Source organism: Nerophis ophidion, linkage group LG02, assembly GCF_033978795.1.
Source record: "Nerophis ophidion isolate RoL-2023_Sa linkage group LG02, RoL_Noph_v1.0, whole genome shotgun sequence".
Classification (NCBI taxonomy): Eukaryota; Metazoa; Chordata; class Actinopteri; order Syngnathiformes; family Syngnathidae; genus Nerophis; species Nerophis ophidion.
In genome coordinates this window covers 24,672,309-24,692,726 of record NC_084612.1, presented here as the reverse complement: position 1 = coordinate 24,692,726, position 20,418 = coordinate 24,672,309, and the positions used below count along the sequence as shown (strand labels likewise).

General features: G+C 39.3%; 1 protein-coding gene across 4 annotated transcripts; it reads right to left on the bottom strand.

The window, feature by feature from the left end:
• Positions 1–621: 621 nt before the first annotated feature.
• On the bottom strand, positions 622–18,104 carry ppm1g (protein phosphatase, Mg2+/Mn2+ dependent, 1G). 4 transcript variants are annotated; one of them, XM_061880188.1, is made up of 14 exons: positions 18,011–18,031; positions 17,505–17,641; positions 17,273–17,342; positions 15,232–15,317; positions 15,012–15,141; positions 14,815–14,926; positions 14,493–14,692; positions 9,812–10,005; positions 9,612–9,746; positions 7,779–7,881; positions 7,528–7,659; positions 7,154–7,283; positions 4,203–4,302; positions 622–1,819 (listed from the first exon to the last, which is right to left on the bottom strand). In XM_061880188.1, exons 1-14 carry the CDS (start codon positions 18,027–18,029, stop codon positions 1,592–1,594), a joined length of 1,776 nt encoding a protein of 591 aa, XP_061736172.1. In that variant the 5' UTR covers positions 18,030–18,031; the 3' UTR covers positions 622–1,591. The 4 variants fall into 4 exon arrangements, with proteins under 4 accessions (XP_061736172.1, XP_061736179.1, XP_061736187.1 ...); XM_061880195.1 differs by having other exon boundaries at positions 17,929–18,012; XM_061880203.1 differs by lacking the exon at positions 18,011–18,031 and adding an exon at positions 17,719–17,864.
• Between the last annotated feature and the right edge of the window lie 2,314 nt (positions 18,105–20,418).

Sequence of the window (20,418 nt, the reverse complement as noted above, 5' to 3'; positions counted from 1 at the left end):
AGAGCAAAGACTTAACAAAGTACTCAATATTTCAGCAACTAGAACTAGTTAGAATTTTTTGGAGGGCTAAATAGCAAGTTTAAATGTCTTGTTTTCAGGAGTGACTAAACCTCACCGGTGGGTGTTTCTAAGTGACTAAACCTCACCGGTGGGTGTTTCTATATGAACAAAGGTGACACAATTAAAACAACTGATCTACTGTATGAGGACAAAAACATCCTGCCTGTGTAGGAAGGAAGAATGGAAGTGTATTTGTACGAGTTCCCTTTTTAGATTCCAAGGACAGTAGTTTCCCTCTTTGGATTTCTATTGTTCCTGCAGTGACAATGATCCTCATTAATTCAAGTAGGAGGTTAAAGTGAGGAAAATGTTTACTCTGTGGCTCCACCTGCTGTTGTAGAATCTAAATTCCAATTTGAGAAAAATACAAAAATAGTCCACCGAATATTTTCTGCTCAATATTGTGTCTTGAAGATAAGTTAATATTTTTCTCTAGCTGCTGCACCTCCTGTAAAAAATTATACACAACAGGTTGCAGTACATTTGTCCACCCCATTGCTTCCTGTCAATAACCAAATATTGTACCTAAAATTAGGTATCATACGACATCATTAATTAGCATTTGCCTGAATACTTAAAATGTTTTATTTGTATGTATTTACATACAGGTGTCAAAAGAGAACACACCAAAAATGTTAACACTGACTTACAGTTGCAAACAAAAAGCATTCTTTGTCAGAGAGAAAAGAAAAATCTATTTACATGAGGGATGATGGGGAGGGGGAGTATGTAGTACACTGGAAGCAAATGTACAGTCACAAATATTTAATGGCGAGGGGGAAAAAACCTTTGATACACCAAACTTTTAAATCGTACCAATCAAACAAAAATAGGCGCATGATCTTCATAACTAAACGTTCAATGATTGGCTTCGAGTGGGGGAAAGACCTTAAAAATATGCTGTAGAAATGGTCTTTACTTAAAATAATTCCTAGTCTATGCATGAAAAAAAGTTATATATTTGAAAGCTATAGGATGTATTCAAAGAGTTTGAATGGACGTATTAGATATCAGGAGATATATTTTCTTGCCGCCAAAAAATCCCGGCAATTACTCTGCATTAGACATTTAAACGACGACAAGTAGGAATGAAAAGGGGGAGAGAGGAAAATTAAATGCAGCGTTGAACTCAAACATCCACTTGGTCACATCAAACATGGCCTCTGCTCTCTGCATGCAGACCAATCATAGCTTTTATGGCACTTGGCAGTGAGGCTGTGACCGCAGCTGTTTGAAAAATGAACAGAATCGGGAAGTATCGTCAAACTTCCATCTCGACAAAAGTGTGCAATTGGGAGGTAGGGGGGAAAACAGCTGCTGAGAGTCAGGAATTACCTTGCTACAAAAGTAGCTTGGAAAATAGACACTTTCCAAAGAGAGCAAACGAATAAAAGTGAGGGGCCACCCTAAAACAGAAGCACACTGGAGCTTGTGTCGATTCGGTTTTAAGGGCGAGGAGATCTTTTGTGATAGGTCAAGACTTCATTTTCTCTGCTGCGTTGACTTGAGCGAGCCCGGGTGACAGTTCTCTTTAGCTCTGCTCACTTTTGGCCTTTTTGCTGTCGTTCCCATTCTTCTCAGGGGCAGTTTCTCCGTCTGCTTCCTCCTTCTCCTTTTCTGGGTGCTTCCTCTTCTTTGTGTCGTCCGCCTGGCTCTCAACTGGCGAAGGGTGCGGCCTCAAGGTGATGATGATGCAGGTCATGTTGTCACAGCCTGTCCCGTCTCCAGTTGTGTCAGGGGCCAAACAATTGTCCAACAGCTGAACATGGACACAACAAATTAAAATCTTTAAATAAACTATCCTAAAGTCCTAATTTATTTTAAGTGGGCAGGTGGCATTAAAGTTTAGATCAATACATTTATCATTATGATTGTAGCTGCAGTGCATCATACAAAAAAACTCTTAATAGGGGTGGGACAATATACACATCCCAATATATCGCATTAGTGTCTCTCATGGTAAACCATCAGGCATCCATAGAGAGTCCTTTAATTCATGTCAGTTTTTAAAGTGTTTTTTTTTTATATCCCTTTTCAATGCGCTGCTGCAGTGTCATGAAAACAAACGCCTGAATGAACAAGTCTAAAAATGTCGATGAATTTAGTAAAATATCAATAAATAGAAATAATAAAAATGTATTAATTAAAGAAAGGCACTGAAATACTAAAAGGGAGACTGCGCATTCACAATCATTAAGTAAGAGTAGAACATGTTTTTTAATGCATTTTAACTAGTAAATACATTTAAAAAGTCACCTTACAATGCAGCTTATGGGAGCCGCTCTATTCTGCATATAAAGCCCCTAAAAAACATCCAAAAACTTCCATTAGGGTTTTATATACACTCTGTGAGTATATATGTAATATAGTAACAGGCATATTCATAGTAACATTTAATATTTACGTATTTTGATCATTTTAAGAATACGGCAACATATTTTCAAAATGCATCACGACATTGGCTTTTTCCTTTGACAACATCACTGATGAATACTCACTGCAGACATCACGAGAGCCACCAAACATAATAAAACATCACTTACTGTATAATGTCTGCGCTCACTGGGATGTCGACTATTAGGATGTCGATATATTCTCGTTTGGATAAAAAATTACTCATTGTCCTCGCGAAGAGTAAAAAACTAAAGTGGGGATGGAAACCAGCATCTTTTGCGTGTCTTTCTCACCATTGCCGGGTGTAAATTGGCTGTCAAAGTTTACCAACTTCGCGTTTATGTCCAACTCATTTTACTATCAAAGTGAAATCCAGCTCAGCAGCTGAGAACGGCAATACAGCAGCATAAGGAAAGTGCCTCTCTGATCAATGCACTGCTAAATGTACCGGAGGTCCCTTACGTTAGCGTTAATACTTGATTAATATTCAGGTCACAACATATAAATGGAGTATTGTTGGCGCTTTTTAAGGGCTAGCTATTGGGTTTTATGGTCGGAATAAACAATAGATGCAATGACGTCATGGATCCCAATGGCTCCATTGTAAGCAGACTTATTTACATTAATTTATGAGTTAGAATTGATTAAAAAAGCCATATGTATTCTTGTCTTACATAATGATTGTGAATTATAGGCAGAATAAAGTGCATTTGACCTTTGTATCCATCAAAAAATTAAATTGGAAAATTCAGTACAATAATTGTACATTGATACTAGATTTTAAAGTTGGGTTATTTAAAGGGTCTGTTTGCAACTTGCTCAAAAAAAAAAAAAAAAAAACACCACCAGCTAACCATTAGTGTTTTAACAGAACATATACCGGTACTTTTTTACTAATTAAATTGAATACAAATTGCTTGTAAGTTCAGGGAAAGAGTCTGGTGTCCAGACTCGTCACCTACTGCTGTCTTGTCACACACACACACGCACACAGGGAGTGTGTGTGCACATACACAAAAGCATTCAAAGAGAAGGAGCAAACAATTTAAAGTTATGTTGTTATGATGGACTATATATTTAATTAAAAAACACACAAAGCAAATGTGTGTGTTATGTATGTGCTAAAAGACATAAGAGGGGTGGGATATAATGTTAACACTTTGGAAAGTCTGCGTCCACTAAGTATTCGCGTAAAGGTTGCAAACATCTCCTTTATTTAATGGAGAATGTAACATTATTTTACACTTTGATTAGGTCATATTCCAAATATATTATATGGCTGTACATTTTTTAAGATTTTGGTGCAGAACAAAAAAATCATGTATACCAATCCATCCATCCATTTCTACCGCTTGTCCCTTTTGGGGTCACGGGGGGTGCTGGAGCCTCTCTCAACTGCATTCGGGTGGATGGCGGGTACACCCTGGACAAGACGCCACCTCAGCCACCACAGATAGACAGACAACATTCACACTCACGTTCACACACTTGGGCCAATTTAGTGTTGCCAATCAACCTATCCCTAGGTGCATGTTTAGATTTACACAATACAGCTTTTTCGTTTTTTGCTGTCATTATTATTTGCAAAAATTAAGATACAGTAGGTAAGTTAATCTGTAATTCCCACGCCTGGGTTTTCATATTTTAGTTGCAGTGGAACCACAAGCACAAAAAAAAACACCTTTATAGGATCTGATTGGATTGTAAAATTTCAGCAAGCACTGTTCGTAATTAAATTTACAATTCACCTCCTCCACTATCGCCGAAAGGGGTCTGGCGATACCACTTTTGTCTGGTTTGATCCTCTCACTGATGAAGTCGACCACCTCCTGACTGCTCAACACATTCCTGCAAGTACAAATGTGGGAAAACTGCGCTCAGCTACAGGTAGGGGGAAAAGAACACAAATTTACCTCACAATGTCTCAAAGCTCAACAATCCTCGCCAGCAGGGATGGGTATCGGGTACTGAATCCAGTACTTTCATTAGGTACAGACCCAATTCCGTCTGTACGACCAGGTACCAATTAATGTAAACTCAAACGATACCATCTTTCGATACCGTTGTTGCAGATTTGGCACGAGTTCAAGCACTTTGGAGAGGAAACAGCATTTAAGAACTAATAGCAGACTCAGCTGGACTGCCTCTCGGTAAGGTTACAATTTTCTGTGCCAACAAATAAAGAAAGCATGCTTGATAGAAAGCACTTTAATGTAAGGCTCGATACTAATTTACATTAGATATGCCAAATACATTCTATTGATTAGCATTAGCAATGTTAAAACCTCTAATAAGATAAACAAAGATGCACAATATAATCAAACTGCTGTTGTGCAATAAATACAATACTTACAGTATAAACAATTCGTAAGGCTCATCAAAAAACCAGACTGGCACATTCAACTTGAAGGCAAAGACTACTTCGTGACAACAACACACCCAGGACAAACTGAAATAAATGCCTACGGTATCTTAGTATATCTTAAAAAAGAAACACTTTTCTTCAGATTTTTGGGCTTTATTTACAGGCGGTGCGGCAAAATACTGTCACTTAAGGCCTGATTACAAAGATCAAAATAACAGGCACTAAACAACATGTTCAAACAAAAAAAACAGTGTGTAATATTAGTTGTCAGGGTGTGTGATGTACCATCACTTTGTGTGCAATTGAAAAATGGTGCAGAACACCTTAATTAAATGAGCCATTGGCGTGTACTATACGGGGCATCACAAGGGAGACACTCATTTATTTACTGCATTTATTTTTATCATGCTCCTACATGCAGCGTTTTGCTATGTTTTCAAACATGCAAGATACATGTACCACTTTTATGGCCTTTTAATAAATAGTCAGACTTGTGCAGTGCATCTACAGTGAAATCCCCCGCCCCCTTTTTAGCGCTGTGAAGGTGCACTTATACACAAAAATTGCATACTTCAAGAAATTGTTTTCATATAGCAGATATGTTAAAAACAAAAATCATTAAAAAATACAGTAAAAGACTCGAAAACGCATTAATTGAATTTGTTTCAAACAGCTTTTAAATGGGATCTGTACTTTTTTGGTAATTTGCCCATTGTTCATAATCATTATGAAAGACATGACTACGGATGTATTTGTTTAAATGCATTCTAACTTGTATAAAAGATCCCTTACAGCTGAGCCAATTGGGGGTTCTGTATTCTTCTCATGAAACCCAATAAAAAAAAACATCCAAAACCACCATCAATATTCCATTTGCATTTTGTGAATTGAATATTAACCCGGTATTAGTGTATTGTTATTATAAGCACAAACACAGCTTGTGTGCTACTGTTGACGTGATCGACTGGTCAACTGCTTCCTCGTCAAACTTTATTCTATATCATAAAATCATGCCTTTCATCTGGATAGTAGAAGGACGAAGATGTATTCCGACACGTAGGTACACTCTGACAGCCAATTCAAACCCGGAAATGGCGATAACGACACGAAAAGACGCAAGGACTTTGAGTCATTCTTCATCTAAATCGGAATATATGAACATCCTAGCAGTCGGCATCGTAATGACAGAATACCTTGTACAGTAATTGAAGTTTTATTATGTTTATTGGCTCTTATAAAGTCTGCAGTGAGCAATAATCAGTGATGTTGAAAAAAAAAGCGAAAGTCATGATACATTTTTCAAATGAATGAGCCTCGTATGTTTAAAATGAGCAAAATACATAAATAGTAAATCAATCCATCCATCCATTTCCTACCGCGTATTCCCTTTGGGGTCGCTGGTGCCTATCAGTATTATTTTATATTATATATTGTAAATTTGCCTGTTACAACATTGCATTTATACTTACATCAGACAGACAACATTCACACACTAGGGCCAATTTAGGTTTGCCAATCCACCTATCCCCAGGTGCATGTCTTTGGAGATGATGGTGATTGTAATCGATAGGCAAAATTCCTAAAAAAAAAGTGCAGTTTCCCTTTAAGTCACCCAGCATACAGCTATAACATTATAAAAAAATGTTGCTGATGTGTTATTTAAGTCAGTCCAAATATGTTGACACATACTGGTAGGACAAAGGATTCTTGTTTGTCCATTGTCTGTCTTCGCAGCAGCAGCACTCATCCTGCAACTGTGTGCGTCACTGTCAGTTTGCAAGTACTTTTGTGATGTGCTAAACCAATACGCTAATTTAAATGCCACAATCACTTTGTAGTTTAGTAAATCAGGCTGTGTGTGCGCAATAAAACATTTTCTTCTCCCATTATTGTGGCCGTAAAAAAAGAGATGCAAAATGGATTGCACGCCTTATTCTGTTTACTTAACAGACTCAATCCTCTTCTCACACGTTAAGTACATCAGCTTTGCGTGCGATAACAAGTTTGCACGTGTTTCAGTACATGCAAACCTTTCATATATCAGGCCCTTAATGTTGAGCATAATTGCTTTGTGTGTCTTGGAATTTCAACTGCATGCAAAGACGACTACAAACAGTTGTGAAAAAGACTCAAAAGTGAAAAAAAAACAACTGATATACCAAGTGGACAGCATTGTTATTGGTTCACTGTTAAATATTAATCAAAAATGTTTTATTTAATTATTAAACTATTACCAATTATTACCAAATGGGGCCCCAATCTGAAAATTGTACCATTGTTGATTACCAGATACTGGGAATCTGTACCATATTTGTTCAAATCATCCCTACTCACCAGATGCCATCACAGGCGATGACCATGAAATCGTGGTCCTCGTTGAGAGTGAGGACCTTCACGTCAGGCATGGCCGAAATCATCTGCTCCTCTGGCGTGAGAACCTTGTTCCTCTTGTAGAAATGATCCCCTGAAATTGTAAAAGATTATGCATTTATTGCAATAACTATGGTGACTGGATCCACCTTTGGTTCAACTGCAAAGAAAATAACTTAAGAGCTGACCCACATTAAAATAACTATCCATCCCTCCATTTTCTACCGCTTTCCCCAAACTAGCTTAACATAATTGAAGTATGATTTCCTAGGTGACAAAGTAGCTAAGCGTGTTCTAAGTGTGCGCTTTTAGTAATAAAAACACAAATGTGTACTTACCAATGGCCCTGGATAGGTTGAGTCCACCATTGACCCGTCCGTCCATGGTGACTTTGCCTCCAGCCTTTTTAATGCGAGCCAGCTCCACCTCATCCTCGGGCTTGTGGTCATAAGACATGTCAACAGCTTTTCCTGCAGCCAAAGCAGGACGTGAGGTGTTAGACTTTGCATTTTTCTGGTGGTGGTCACTTAACGGATCACCCAACACTTGGGAATGACAACTGTGATGTTAGATAATAAAATACAGTAACCTCGCTCGGACACCACACAGCGAGAGTCTCCAGCATTGGCCACGATTAGCTGCTTGCCTCGGATCAGAGCCACAACGGCCGTGGTTCCGCTGTCTGAGCCCGGCTGAGGAAACCCAACAAAAAAGGCAGATGTTAACTTTTCAAAAGCCACTGAGCAATTGACGAGGCTTGAATAAAATCTGGTTTTAAATTAAAGTGGTCCTAAAATGTATCATGTTATTGTAACATGTATACATGTATTGTATTGTGCTGAAAATTGTAATTTTCCTGAAGGAACTCTCCTGACGGAATAAATAAAGTACTATCTAATCTAATCTAATAGATTCACTCCTTGTGGGAGAACATAACTGATCTTTACCGCAGTGTGTGGTTAAAGATTCTACTTACAAAAATATTCCCTCAAAAAAAGAAAATGCTCAAAAAGACAGTTACATTTCTATATTCCTTGTTACACATGCAGGAGCAGGATGAATTCCAGAAAGATGCATGTTTTGCCAGAACACCAGCTCCTATTTAAGAGCAAGCTGCAATGAATTTATCTTCTATACTTAGTGCCAAGCGCTTCTCAGATAGTAATTCAGGGCTCTAAGGTACGACCAATTTGCTCACATTTGTGACTAAAAATAGGTAATGCGACTAGAAATTAAAAAATAATAATAAAATACTTATGATTTGTTTTCATTTGAATTTTGCTAATTTAACCTTGGCGTTATGTTGCAAATTAACTTTTTTTAAAGATGCAAGCGATAAATGCTTATTTATTGAAACGAAAAAAAAAAAGTAAAATAACATCAATAAACATAAATTAACGATGCGTCAATATGATGATGCGAATCGGAGCTCCTAAATCGTAGACGAACCGTGAGGTGTCCAAAGATTCCCACCTCTATTTCACATGTTACGTACGAGCGTAGTTCCGGCATTACGTGCTAAAAGCCATAAGTAGTAAGGATATACAGTAATGCTTTGATTAATTTGGAAAGTTAGCACCCTTTTGTGGAGTCCCACTGAATTTTTCAACGACTGACTCAAATTACCATTTGTCCTGGAGACTCACTACATTGAAACCCTATCAACATCACTGGTCATTCTGACATTTGTTTAAGCACCATTATGATCAGTACTACACTTCCATGTGATGTGATGTCAGTCATGATATGTGATTTTATGTGTAGCTTAGTATATGTGTGTAAAGCATGTAGTATAACTTGACTACAAGTGGGACAGGGATGATTAATTGAGAGTTGCATTAGGCCTTCTGGTAGCACTGTTTATATGTATGAGTGCACGTGTGTTACTGTGTCAGTTGTTTGAGTGTTATTAGTAAAACGCTTATTAGAATAAGCGGTAGAAAATGGATGGATGGATATCCCATATGTATATGAATGTGTATATATATATATACACAAAAAAAATATATAAAAATTATACATCTATATATATATATATATATATATATATATATATATATATATATATATATATATATATATACACTGTATATAAAATTTACACACACACACACACACACACCTTGTTTTATATATACATATCTTTCAACTTGTTTTCAGTGTTGCTTCTTCTGACTACTTCCTGGTGTAAAGTAACCTGTTATTGTTCTAATGATCATTAAAGTTATCAACCAAATCCCAGTTTGTTCTATGTTGTGCTTATAAGGCAACATCATTTCACCTTGAGTGGGTACATCAAACATTCTTACGGTTTACATTTCTTTGACAAATGGGATAAAAGCGCAGTCAACTGAATGAGACCAGAGAAAGGTAACAACAGTATAATTGTCAAGGCACCCAGGGTCAAATCATTTGTACATACCTCTTCCTTGCCATCCATTCCGGGTAAACACATTCCCTCCTCATCTTCATCCTCCGAGTCTTCCTCTCCTTCTTCAGTATCTTCCTCTTCCAATTCACTGCTGTCGGCCTCTCCTTCTTCGTCTTCACTGACATCCTGAAAAAGAACAAGAACATCAGCTGCTACTGTCTCCACTAATCTAGTGGACGATGTTTCCTAACCTCTTCATTGCTGCCCTCCTCCTCTTCCTCTTCCTCTTCTTCCCCATCCTCCTCAGATTCCCCGCTGTCAAAGAATCTCGACTTGGAATCGGCTCCAGCTTTGGTGGATGAGGAACAGGAAGGGCCTGCATCTACCTCAGCCTTGGTGGCTTTTTCTTGCCCATTGGCGCTTCCAGAGCCGCCACAGTCTGACGCTGGTGAGACAAAAGATGTCACCATAGAGACTGGGGCTGCACAATTAATTGACATCTAAATCAACAAAAAGGTTTTATTTAGTGCGATAACGTAACTGCAAGAGGCTGATGTTTTATTTCCATCCGCCGTCGCCGGCATTTGAGTGACAGACAGGTTCGCCAATCAGAATTGTTGAGCCTGGTGTTTGTTCGTCTCTTGCTCTAAACAGGGAGAAATACGTCTCACTGTGTGCATTGCTCTCAGCACCTGAGCATGTTTATTTAAGAGTAAAATTAACTGAACGCAGAGAGCTCTCTTTTTGATCATTCGCAATCTGTTTCGTGGCCGGAGAGCGGGACACAAGCTTTACCCACACACAAATGCACTTTTAGATGTTCAATATTGATTTACGTTAAACTTTTGCTTACAGAATTGAGTCTATTTAATTTGTTGTTTATATATTTAAGATAAAGTTATTTACTTTCCAATTAAAGTACAATGATAAAACAATTCTGCAGTAATGAGAAATAAAAGTTTACCATAAACTCATAACTACAAGCTGCTACTTTTTCCCTGACTGTTTAAGCCCTGCAGCTTATAAAATGGTACAGATTTTTCATTCCTAACTGCCATAATGTTTTGTGTTCAATAGTGTTCATTAAACACAAGCAGACACACTAAAAATATGTCCAGTTGTTTGTGCTACGGTGCCGTCTTTACGAAGTTTCCTCACTGCGGGTCAAAAAGGTACTTACTGTTATAATGCCTTGAACCAAAAGTAAAAATGCGTGTAGGGTTTCTGCTCAAAAGGATTCTTTATCACTCTAAGCAAAGTTTGTAAGTTTTACAATATAATTAAAACAATTCATAGTTACTAAACCACCCCAAGTGTTATGTCTGTTGGAGAGTTTTCATGCATATTTTTATGTGCAATGTAATGGACCTAGCGTCGTTAGCATTACCTAATGTGCTAATACGTTTACACGTGTTTGTGTTAGTATTATTAACTTACAATGGAATTCACAGGTGGCATAGCTCGGTTGGCAGAGCGGCCGTGCCAGCAACTTGAGGGTTCCAAGTTCGAGCCCCGATTTTGCCATCCAAGTCACTTCCGTCGTGTCCTTAGGCAAGACACTTAACCACTTACTCCTAGTGCCACCCACAGTTGTTTAAATGTAGCTAATGGTTTTTAGTATGTGAAGCGCTTTAAGTTGCAAAAAAATAGCGGCATATAAATATAATTCATTTCAATGTATTGATTCTGCTTCACAAATTCCTCAGTGAATTCACCGAAATGTCACCGTGGAGTTATTTAGCTGATTGGAGAGCTACCTTCCGCAGCTAGCAGGTCCATGACCATTGTTGGCGGTAACATACTTTTTGTGTCTTTTAATGCATTGAAATCAGAAAGGACGCGTATTTTCAGAAATCCGTGCATCTCCGGGACGCAATTTTTTTCATACCGACCCTGCCTTCTACGCGTTTTTATTGGTCGTCTTAAACGTAATGAACTTTCTGGTACAACTTCTTAAATTTTGATTCGCTGAAAGGTTTATTAATCACAAATACTGCCTTATTTTGCACTTGGACAACTTTCCTGCGAGGGGCTGTCAAAAGAAAGACTTCATGGTAAACACTAAGGTGAGTGTAAAGTCAACCTTTTTAACTTCATCCTGTGCCATGTCTCCAGTAAATTAATTGTTTTAGTCCTTGTGAATCTACTTTTATCTCCCGCTGGATCTACATCGTTCGAGGATGGCGACAGGTTAGCTGTTAGCTTCAAGCTAACCAGCAGCCGACCAGACTCTTCTATCCCAAAAACATACTGTGCAGGTCAACAAATGTGCCTTTTGAAGTGTTAACGTGCAAGGAGTGTCCAAAAGGAGTTTCTTGGAGAAGTGGGTGCCAAGTTAGCAAGTGTCGCTCGCATCGCTGACAGTGACATCATCACCATCATTGTTTACTGAAGCAGAGATGCTGACTGTACGTTATGATAAACGTGCATGCGTTGCCAGGCTCTGGTTTTTATTGATGGATTTATCAGACTTAATTTTTTATTACCTATAGCAGGGGTGTCAAAAGTGTGGCCCGGAGGCCATTTGCGGCCCACGGCACATTCTAAAAATACTATTAAAATAAACAAAAACATAACAGAGTGGAACAAAAAAGCTTACAGGTGAAATGTAATTTAGAAAAAGTTGCAACGTTGACTAATAAGACAGAGCTGTTTTTTCCTTTAAAACTGTCATTGCTCAAAACACAATATTGATTCAAAATCAATGATTTCATGAATTATTGACCTATCCAGGGCTCTGATTACTTCACATCAAATATTTCCCTTTAAAAAATATTTTTGTGGAATATTTTGTGTTTTCCATAAAAAACGGTTTTCTTTTGACAAAAAGGGCAGAAAACAAACAGCTTAAAGCCCCCCCCCAAAACTTATTTGATGGATAGATCGGAAGTTGATGTAGACTAGAGATTTAAGCGTTAAATAAATAATGTATGTATGCTCTGGCACACGACTATCATAATTTAATGACCAAAGCAAAACATTAACACTTTTATTTTGAAATAAATACACCCACAACTTATTAAATAAAAATATAGAAAAAACTACCGGCAGCGGTAAAGTTTAGATCTATGAAGGAAAGAAGAAAGTGAATGAATGTTTATAACTGAATAAAATTAGGTATGCATTAAAATGTGTTTTCTTTTGTATTATTTTTTTAATGAGTTAAAGTAACATTTATGACAACCTTTTTCCAAAACACAATATAAATTGTGGGATATAACAGGATAATGCATAAATTTATCATTTGTTTTAGAATAGAACAGAAAGTACTTTATTGATCCCTGGGGGAAATTCAGCACCACAGTTCGCTCACAGTAGACAATAATAATAATATATAATATATAACATATATTATATATATGATATATAATAAAAGAGTAATATAAATATATTCTACATATACTCTACATTTAAGTGTAGTCAAGAAGGTTACAGAAATGTGGGACCTCAAAAATTTACTGTGGGACCCCATTTTTATGACCTGATAGTCCCTGGGACCCCATTTTGAAAATTCCTAGCACCAATACTGCATGACCATGACCTCTCGCCCTTTTAGAGGCACAGTTTGGTAAACAATTATGGTATGTAAATAAACAACTACATATTTTTGTGTGTAAGTAACTAAATTCACAAGGCATTCGGTATCTGAGGCTTAAAGTCAGGTGTGGCTAATGTATGGAAAAATATTTTTTTCTTTTTTTAAATTTAGTGGGTGCGGCTTAGAGCAGTGCGCTCTATAGTCAGGAAAATAGTGTATATCCTTTTAAATGGTTAATTGCATTAAAATTAGATATCACGATTAAATTACACTACAAACAATGATAGTTTTTATCGATTATTTTTTCAGTTTAGGAGCATTATGTAGACCAGTGTTTTTCAACCTTTTTTGAGCCAAGGCACATTTTCTTCATTGAAAAAATCCTGAGGCACACCACTAGCAGAAAACATTAAAAAAATTAAACTCAGCAGTCGATACTGACAGTAACAAGTTGTTCTCGCGATTGTTTGATACAAATTCAAACCATAACCAACCATGCATCACTATAGCTCTTGTCTAAAAGTAGGTGTACTGCCATGACCTGTCACATCCCGCCGTGACTTGTTTTAAGTTTTTTGCCGTTTTCCTCTGTGTAGTGTTTTAGTTCTTGTCTTGCGCTCCTATTTTGTTGTTGATTGTCATGTCATGTACGGATATACTTTGTGGACGCTGTCTGCTGCTCCACACGCTGTAAGTCTCTGCTGTTGTCCAGCATTCGGTTTTTGTTTACTCTGCAGCCAGTTCAGTTTTAGTTTCGTTTTGCACAGCCATCCCTAAGCTTCAATGCCTTTTTTTAGGCTGCCTCTTGCTGTCGTCTGCAGATTGTGATCATGACAACAAACCATGTTCCCTACATCCACAAAGCAATTAGCTACCTGCTGCCACCTACTGATATGGAAGGGTATTATTACATGGTTACTTTGCCACGCTCTAGACAGCACAGACACTCAACAATGGCACGTTATTTGCAGATTACAATTACTGGTTTGCAAAAAAATATTTTAACCCAATTAGGTGAAATTACATAATCTCCCACGGCACACCAGGCTGTTTCTCACGGCACACTAGTGTGCCGCGGCCACAGTGGTTGAAAAACACTGATGTAGACAAAAGCTCTGAGTCTGTCTGCCAAATAGTTTTTTCAGTAAATTATTGCATATTCTTCTAATGTGTGGCACCTTGAGACCAGAAAATGTTGACATTATAAAAGAAACATGTCTTCCTTCACTTGTTATTTTTGTACTTTTATGCACTTTATGTATAAAATAATTGTAAATTGAATCGCAATTGCAATTTTTGAGAGAGAAACCGCAGTTAGTTCTTTTCTCAAAATTGTACAGCTATAATGGAGACAGTCAAAAAGAAAGATGGCCTGAATCAGGAAGATGCCATACCTGCGGTAGACCCTTTGTTGGCAGCCACTACTGGAGAGGCATTAGAGTCGCACGCTGATGCTTCGCTGTCGTCCTTCCCCTTCCCATTGCTCTCCTCCTCCAGCTCTCCGTTAACGCCCTCCTTCTTAAGCCCTTCATCGCCTTCCCCTTTGTGTCCAGAGGACTCATTAGGCTGGCCCGATGCCTTCTTGGCGGCCGCACTGGGGGGAAAAAAAGACAATGAAGATGACCAACCTTCAGGAATGAACCGTGCTTTGTTTTAAAGGTTCCAATGTATTTCCTATATAAAATACAGAGATGCAAAAATATATAAATTGAATACCTGACAGCAGAAGCTTGCTTGCTGGCGTTCTTATTCTGGCCGTAACGCACTAGCAGCTCCTCAATGGTCATGGTGGCTTCTTCGTGAAGCAGAGCTGCCTCCTCTGTGTCCACTGGAGAACACAAAAGATAGCAGGGAAGAAGCCGTCGCCAAATAAGCTGGGAACTGACAAGACGTGACTGCTATTTTGCACTTACAGTCGTCTTCGTCTGCCACCTTTTTAATGGGCGGCTCCTCAATGGGACGCCCAGCGATCTGGACCAGCTCTTTAATAACGTCCTCTGTCGTGATTCTGCGGTCGATGGCCAAGAAGGCATCCTCCAGCGCCTGGCAACCACACACAAAGACAAGGCCTCTGTAGAACACAACTAAAAAATCCTGTTACGCCATAGATATTTTTAGGACATATTTTATCACCTTCTGCAGTTTGCCGTCTTTATACGTCTTCTGCTCCTTGATGATATCAGGAAGGTACTTTGAACAGTAAAGGGCCACCTCTTCTCCTAAAAGGGAGGGCTATAAAATCTCAGTGACAGAGATAGAACTAAACAAGGAAAGCAAATTCACAACATTTTTTTGCATTGGGTTGTAGAAGTGCACTGAATTTAGTTTACATCAGGTTGTGTGGTTGTGACTAATGAGGTGTCCTGTAAGTCAGTGATGCTAAATGGTAAATGGGTTGTACTTGTATAGCGCTTTTCTACCTTTTTAAGGAACTCAAAGCGCTTTGACACTAATCCTACATTCACCCATACAGACACATTCACACTGATGGCGGGAGCTGCCATGCACGGCTCTCACCAGGACCCACAGGGAGCAAGGGTGAAGTGTCTTGCTCAAGGACAAAACGGACGTGACTAGGATGGTAGAAGGTGGGGAATGAACCAGTAACCCTCAGATTGCTGGCACAGCCACTCTCCCAACTTCACCACGCCGTCCTCCGGTGATCCCCAACCACTGGTCCGGGGACCGGTACCAGTCCATGACGCATTTGTTACCGGGCCGCTTAGAAATAATAATTAATTCATAGACCACTGCATTTTCTCCGCCTGTCTAACTAAACACACAAGTAAGCTTGTTAATAGGTGTATATTACAACTATTTTGTTATAGCATATGGGACAATACATATTATCCATCCATCCATCCACGGAGGGAACATGCAAACTCCTCACAGAAAGATCCTTTGTATTGTCAGGCAGGCGCACTAACCCTTCTTACACCGTGCTGCCCACAATGCATATTAAAGGCCTACTGAAACCCACTACTACCCACCACGCAGTCTGATAGTTTATATATCAATGATGAAATATTAACATTGCAACACACGCCAATACGACCTTTTTAGTTTACTAAATTTCAATTTTAAATTTCCCGGGAGATTTTTCTTGAAAACGTCGCGTAATGATTACGTGTATGCTTGACGTCACGGGCTGTTAGGGAATATGAGCGCTGCGCACACACACAGCTAAAAGTCGTCTGCTTTAACCGCATAATTACACAGTATTTTGGAGATCTGTGTTGCTGAATCCTTTGCAATTTGTTCAATTAATATTGGAGAAGTCAAAGTAGAAAGATGGAGTTGGGAAGCTTTAGCCACACAAACACACGGTGATTCCTTGTTTAAAATTCACGGAGGTGAAACTTTACTATGGATCCCAAACGAATGTCAACCAGCAGGTTTCGGTGAGAAAATGGTGGTAAAAAGTCGCTTCGTACTGGATATCAGCTGAGCTTGAGCCGCCCATACAGCTGCCGTCGACTTCCCTGAGACACTGCGCGTCAACACACCCGTGGACGTACACCTCTGACTATCAGGGACTGTTAAACTCACTAAAACACTAACAACACAATAGAAATATAAGGGATTTCCTAGAATTATCCTAGTAAGTGTGTTTAAAAACATCAGAATCCCACCCAATGCAATTGAGGTTTTTTTTTTCCCCTAGTCCGTCGCTCTTCATATCCTCAAACACGAATCTATCATCCTCGCTCAAATTAATGGGGAAATTGTCGTTTTCTCGGTCCGAATAGCAGTTTTTGTTGGAGGCTCCCATTAAAATCAATGTTAATATGTGAGGAGCCATCAACATGTGACGTCATCGTCTGCGATTTCCAGTAGAGGCAGGGCTTTTCTCTTAGCACCGAAAGTTGCGAACTTTATCATGGATGTTCTCTACTAAATCCTATCAGCAAAAATATGGCAATATCGCGAAATGATCAAGTATGACACATAGAATGGACCTGCTATCCCCGTTTAAATAAGAAAATCTCATTTCAGTAGGCCTATAATTGGCATATAAAATGTTAATGTGCTGGATTGAAGCCAAAGGCTCATTTTTTTCTGCCAAACGTAGAAAGCCGGCCCGTGAAAACATTGCATTCATTAAATCGGTCCCTGGTGGAAAAAAGGCTGGGGAACCCTACTGTAAGTGGAAAAACAATAACAAACCTCTTACCTCCATGTCCATCATACACAGAAAACATGGCAGTCTCCTCGTCGAACTCCGGGATACAATTGTGTGCATCCTGTTATAGGGGGGGAAAAAACCCACATGAAATCAACACTCGAACTAACATGCTAAGTCGTTCAAATGCAGGCAAAGACACAATACTTCCCATTCACGTTTACTAAGAACAATATCCACAGAAAAATTGTTAATGATGTTTCCAATTAGATGGTCGTCTCACCTCCATGGAAACACGCCAGCCCTGCATAGCCGAGAAGCCGTAGCTCATGGTGCCGTTGCCGCCATCGGAAGAGGTCTTCGTCGTGTTCGGTTGCGACAAATAAGCCCCCATGGTTGCCGGTTTCTCTGGCTTCACACCTGGAGAGAGAACGAGGTGCAACACACGTCTCAGTTAGCATCACATAAAAATGTCTGCACATTGGCCGCTCAGCTACCTTGTTAATGGTGCTAGCTATCTAGCTAGCATTAGCAACAACACAACAAAAAAGTGAATGCTCGTCGGCTAGCTACCGTCTATGCTAACAAGAGCGAAGCCGGCTTCTGTAGCTCGGCCCGTGTGGTATTAAAATCCGCACCGTAAATACCACCGAAATGAATATTGAACCGAATTAAAGATATATTTTGACAGCAATAATAGCTTACACACAAATCCAGGAGAGGGAGATTCACATAGGAAAGACTACACGTGTGAAAGCCGCTATCAACAGCCTCGAAAGGAGCACTCACCGTGTAAGGTAGTGCGCATGCGCGTGTTTCCTTTTCCTTCAAACAGGGGGCGTGTCTGACTCTCTTACGCTTTACGAGACATTACTAACTATTGGCCAATAGGGGGAGCGCATTGTATACCCATCCATCCATTTCTACGGCTTATTCCCTTTGGGGTCGCAGGGTGAGCTGGCGCCTATCTCAGCTACAGTCGGGGGGAAGGCGGTGTACACCCTGGACAAGTCGCTACTTCATCGCAGGGCCAACACAGATAGACAGACAACATTCACACTCAAATTCACACACTATGGACCATTTAGTGTTGCCAGTCAACCTATCCCCAGGTGCATGTCTTTGGAGGTGGGAGGAAGCCGGAGTACCCGGACATGCAAACTCCACACAGAAAGATCCCTAGCCCGGGATAGAACCCTGACTACCCAGGACCTTGTTTTATTGTGAGGCAGACGCACTAACCCCTCATCCACCGTGAAGCCCCGCATTGTATACCTTTGGTTAAAAAAAGTTACTTAAAACTTTTTAGATACTTTTTTTTGCATTCTATTTACACTATAGTATTGCATTATATTCTCTCTGGCCCTCATTGAGGGTGGACGCTCCCCTTTCCTCTCCCTTATCTCTCCTGCTTGCTTCTTTGTTTTGTCTTGTCTTAACTTTCTTGTTGCCTCTTTTTGCACTGCTCTCCAAATCTAAACATTGGAACTATTTAACTGGCCTCAACAAAATTGACAAGATCTTGGGTGTGGGGGAACCTGCTGTAGTGACGAAGCAGTTGTTGCTGGACACACGACGGACTCTTGGGAGAAGACGGAGGGCCGCGTGCTTGGCGACCCTTTTCTGTCGAGGAAGTGAAGATATCCACCTATTCGGAATTATGACAACAGGACATCTGTTGATTGGAGTAAGCGTTGCTCTGGTTTGTCGACAAATTGGAAGTTGCTGGCAGTCTTCAAAGTACCCCAAAGCTGCCACAAATGATTGGAGGATGCGGGAAGAACTGCGGATTACATCGGACTGTCTACCCCGCAGGTTTGAGGACCAGTCATAGACAATTTAGAGTGAAAAGCAAATTTTATTTTCACTCGCATACAAATCATTCTAACTTGGATTGGCTTCCTGGCTTCGAGACTCTCCCGAAAGACACTGCAGCGAAGACACAACAAACTCCCTTCTTGTCTCTCATGGACACACACATGTTGTTGTTGACTTTGGACGAGCGACTGCACAATACATCAAGGCCGCGGAACAGAGACACACTACGGGCTCACACACATCCACAAAAATATACGTCACACATACACACCCCCGCTTCCCCAACCCAACGCCCTCGACGCAAATCCCATATGGGTGATGAATGGATGGTCAGCGCCTGAGAGCTGCGGCCTACCACCATGACCTTGAACTACCTTCCCTCTGTTGCTAGATATCTTGAGATGTATGTTGTAATATGTATATGTGTTTTGCTATGGAGGTTTTTTCCCACTCCAGACTGGGCCCCCTTAGGAGCCCAGTCTAGATTGTATTTTGTTACCCATCCTTCCCCAGCGTTTACCTTTTTCCCCATCTTTTACGGGGCGCCTTATGGCGACCCATCAGCGTTCTTGTTCTGTAACCCTGTACATTGTTTGTTTGTCTAATCTTGAACAGGTTTGTGCTGAAAACTAAGTTTTGTTGTACTTGTGCAATGACAATAAAAACCTATCCTATCCTATTATACTTATTCTATTGTATTTATAATATATTTATTTAATTAATCTACCAATTGATAAATGTTTTGTCATATTGGCCTATTTTATCTGTTGATATTGTTACTACTACTATTTTCTCAGTGTTTTGCTTTTATCAATTTATTAATGCATTATTTGAATTTTATTTTTACACGTGTAAATGTGTGTGTGCGTGTGTTTGTATGAGTATGTTTTCTTCTTTCTTTTTTTCTGTAAAGCACAATGTGTTGCCACTTACCTATAAATAAAAAGTGCAATTTGATCGATCGATATTAACCTATTCTATTTATAACCTATTCTATCTATATATTATCATATTTAAAATTGTACGCATAGACTAAATAATTAAAATGTCATGATACATATATATCATCAATCCATCCATTTCTACCGCTTGTCCCTTCTGGGGTCGCGGGGAATCGCTGGAGCCTATCTCAGCTCATTTAACATAAAACTTTGGGTGTGTAATAAGATATAAAAATTAAAAAGTTAAAATTGATAATAATCGATTAAGATCCACAATCCCAATTCTGGGCATACTGCAGTGGATGTATGACAACTCAGACATAAAAATGCAACTGTTGAAAACAGACATTTAAATCATCATCAGAAAGAAAAAAAAATTTGAGGAAAAACATTCAGTTTATGTTACAATACATACAGATCTGCTACTAAAAATACGCA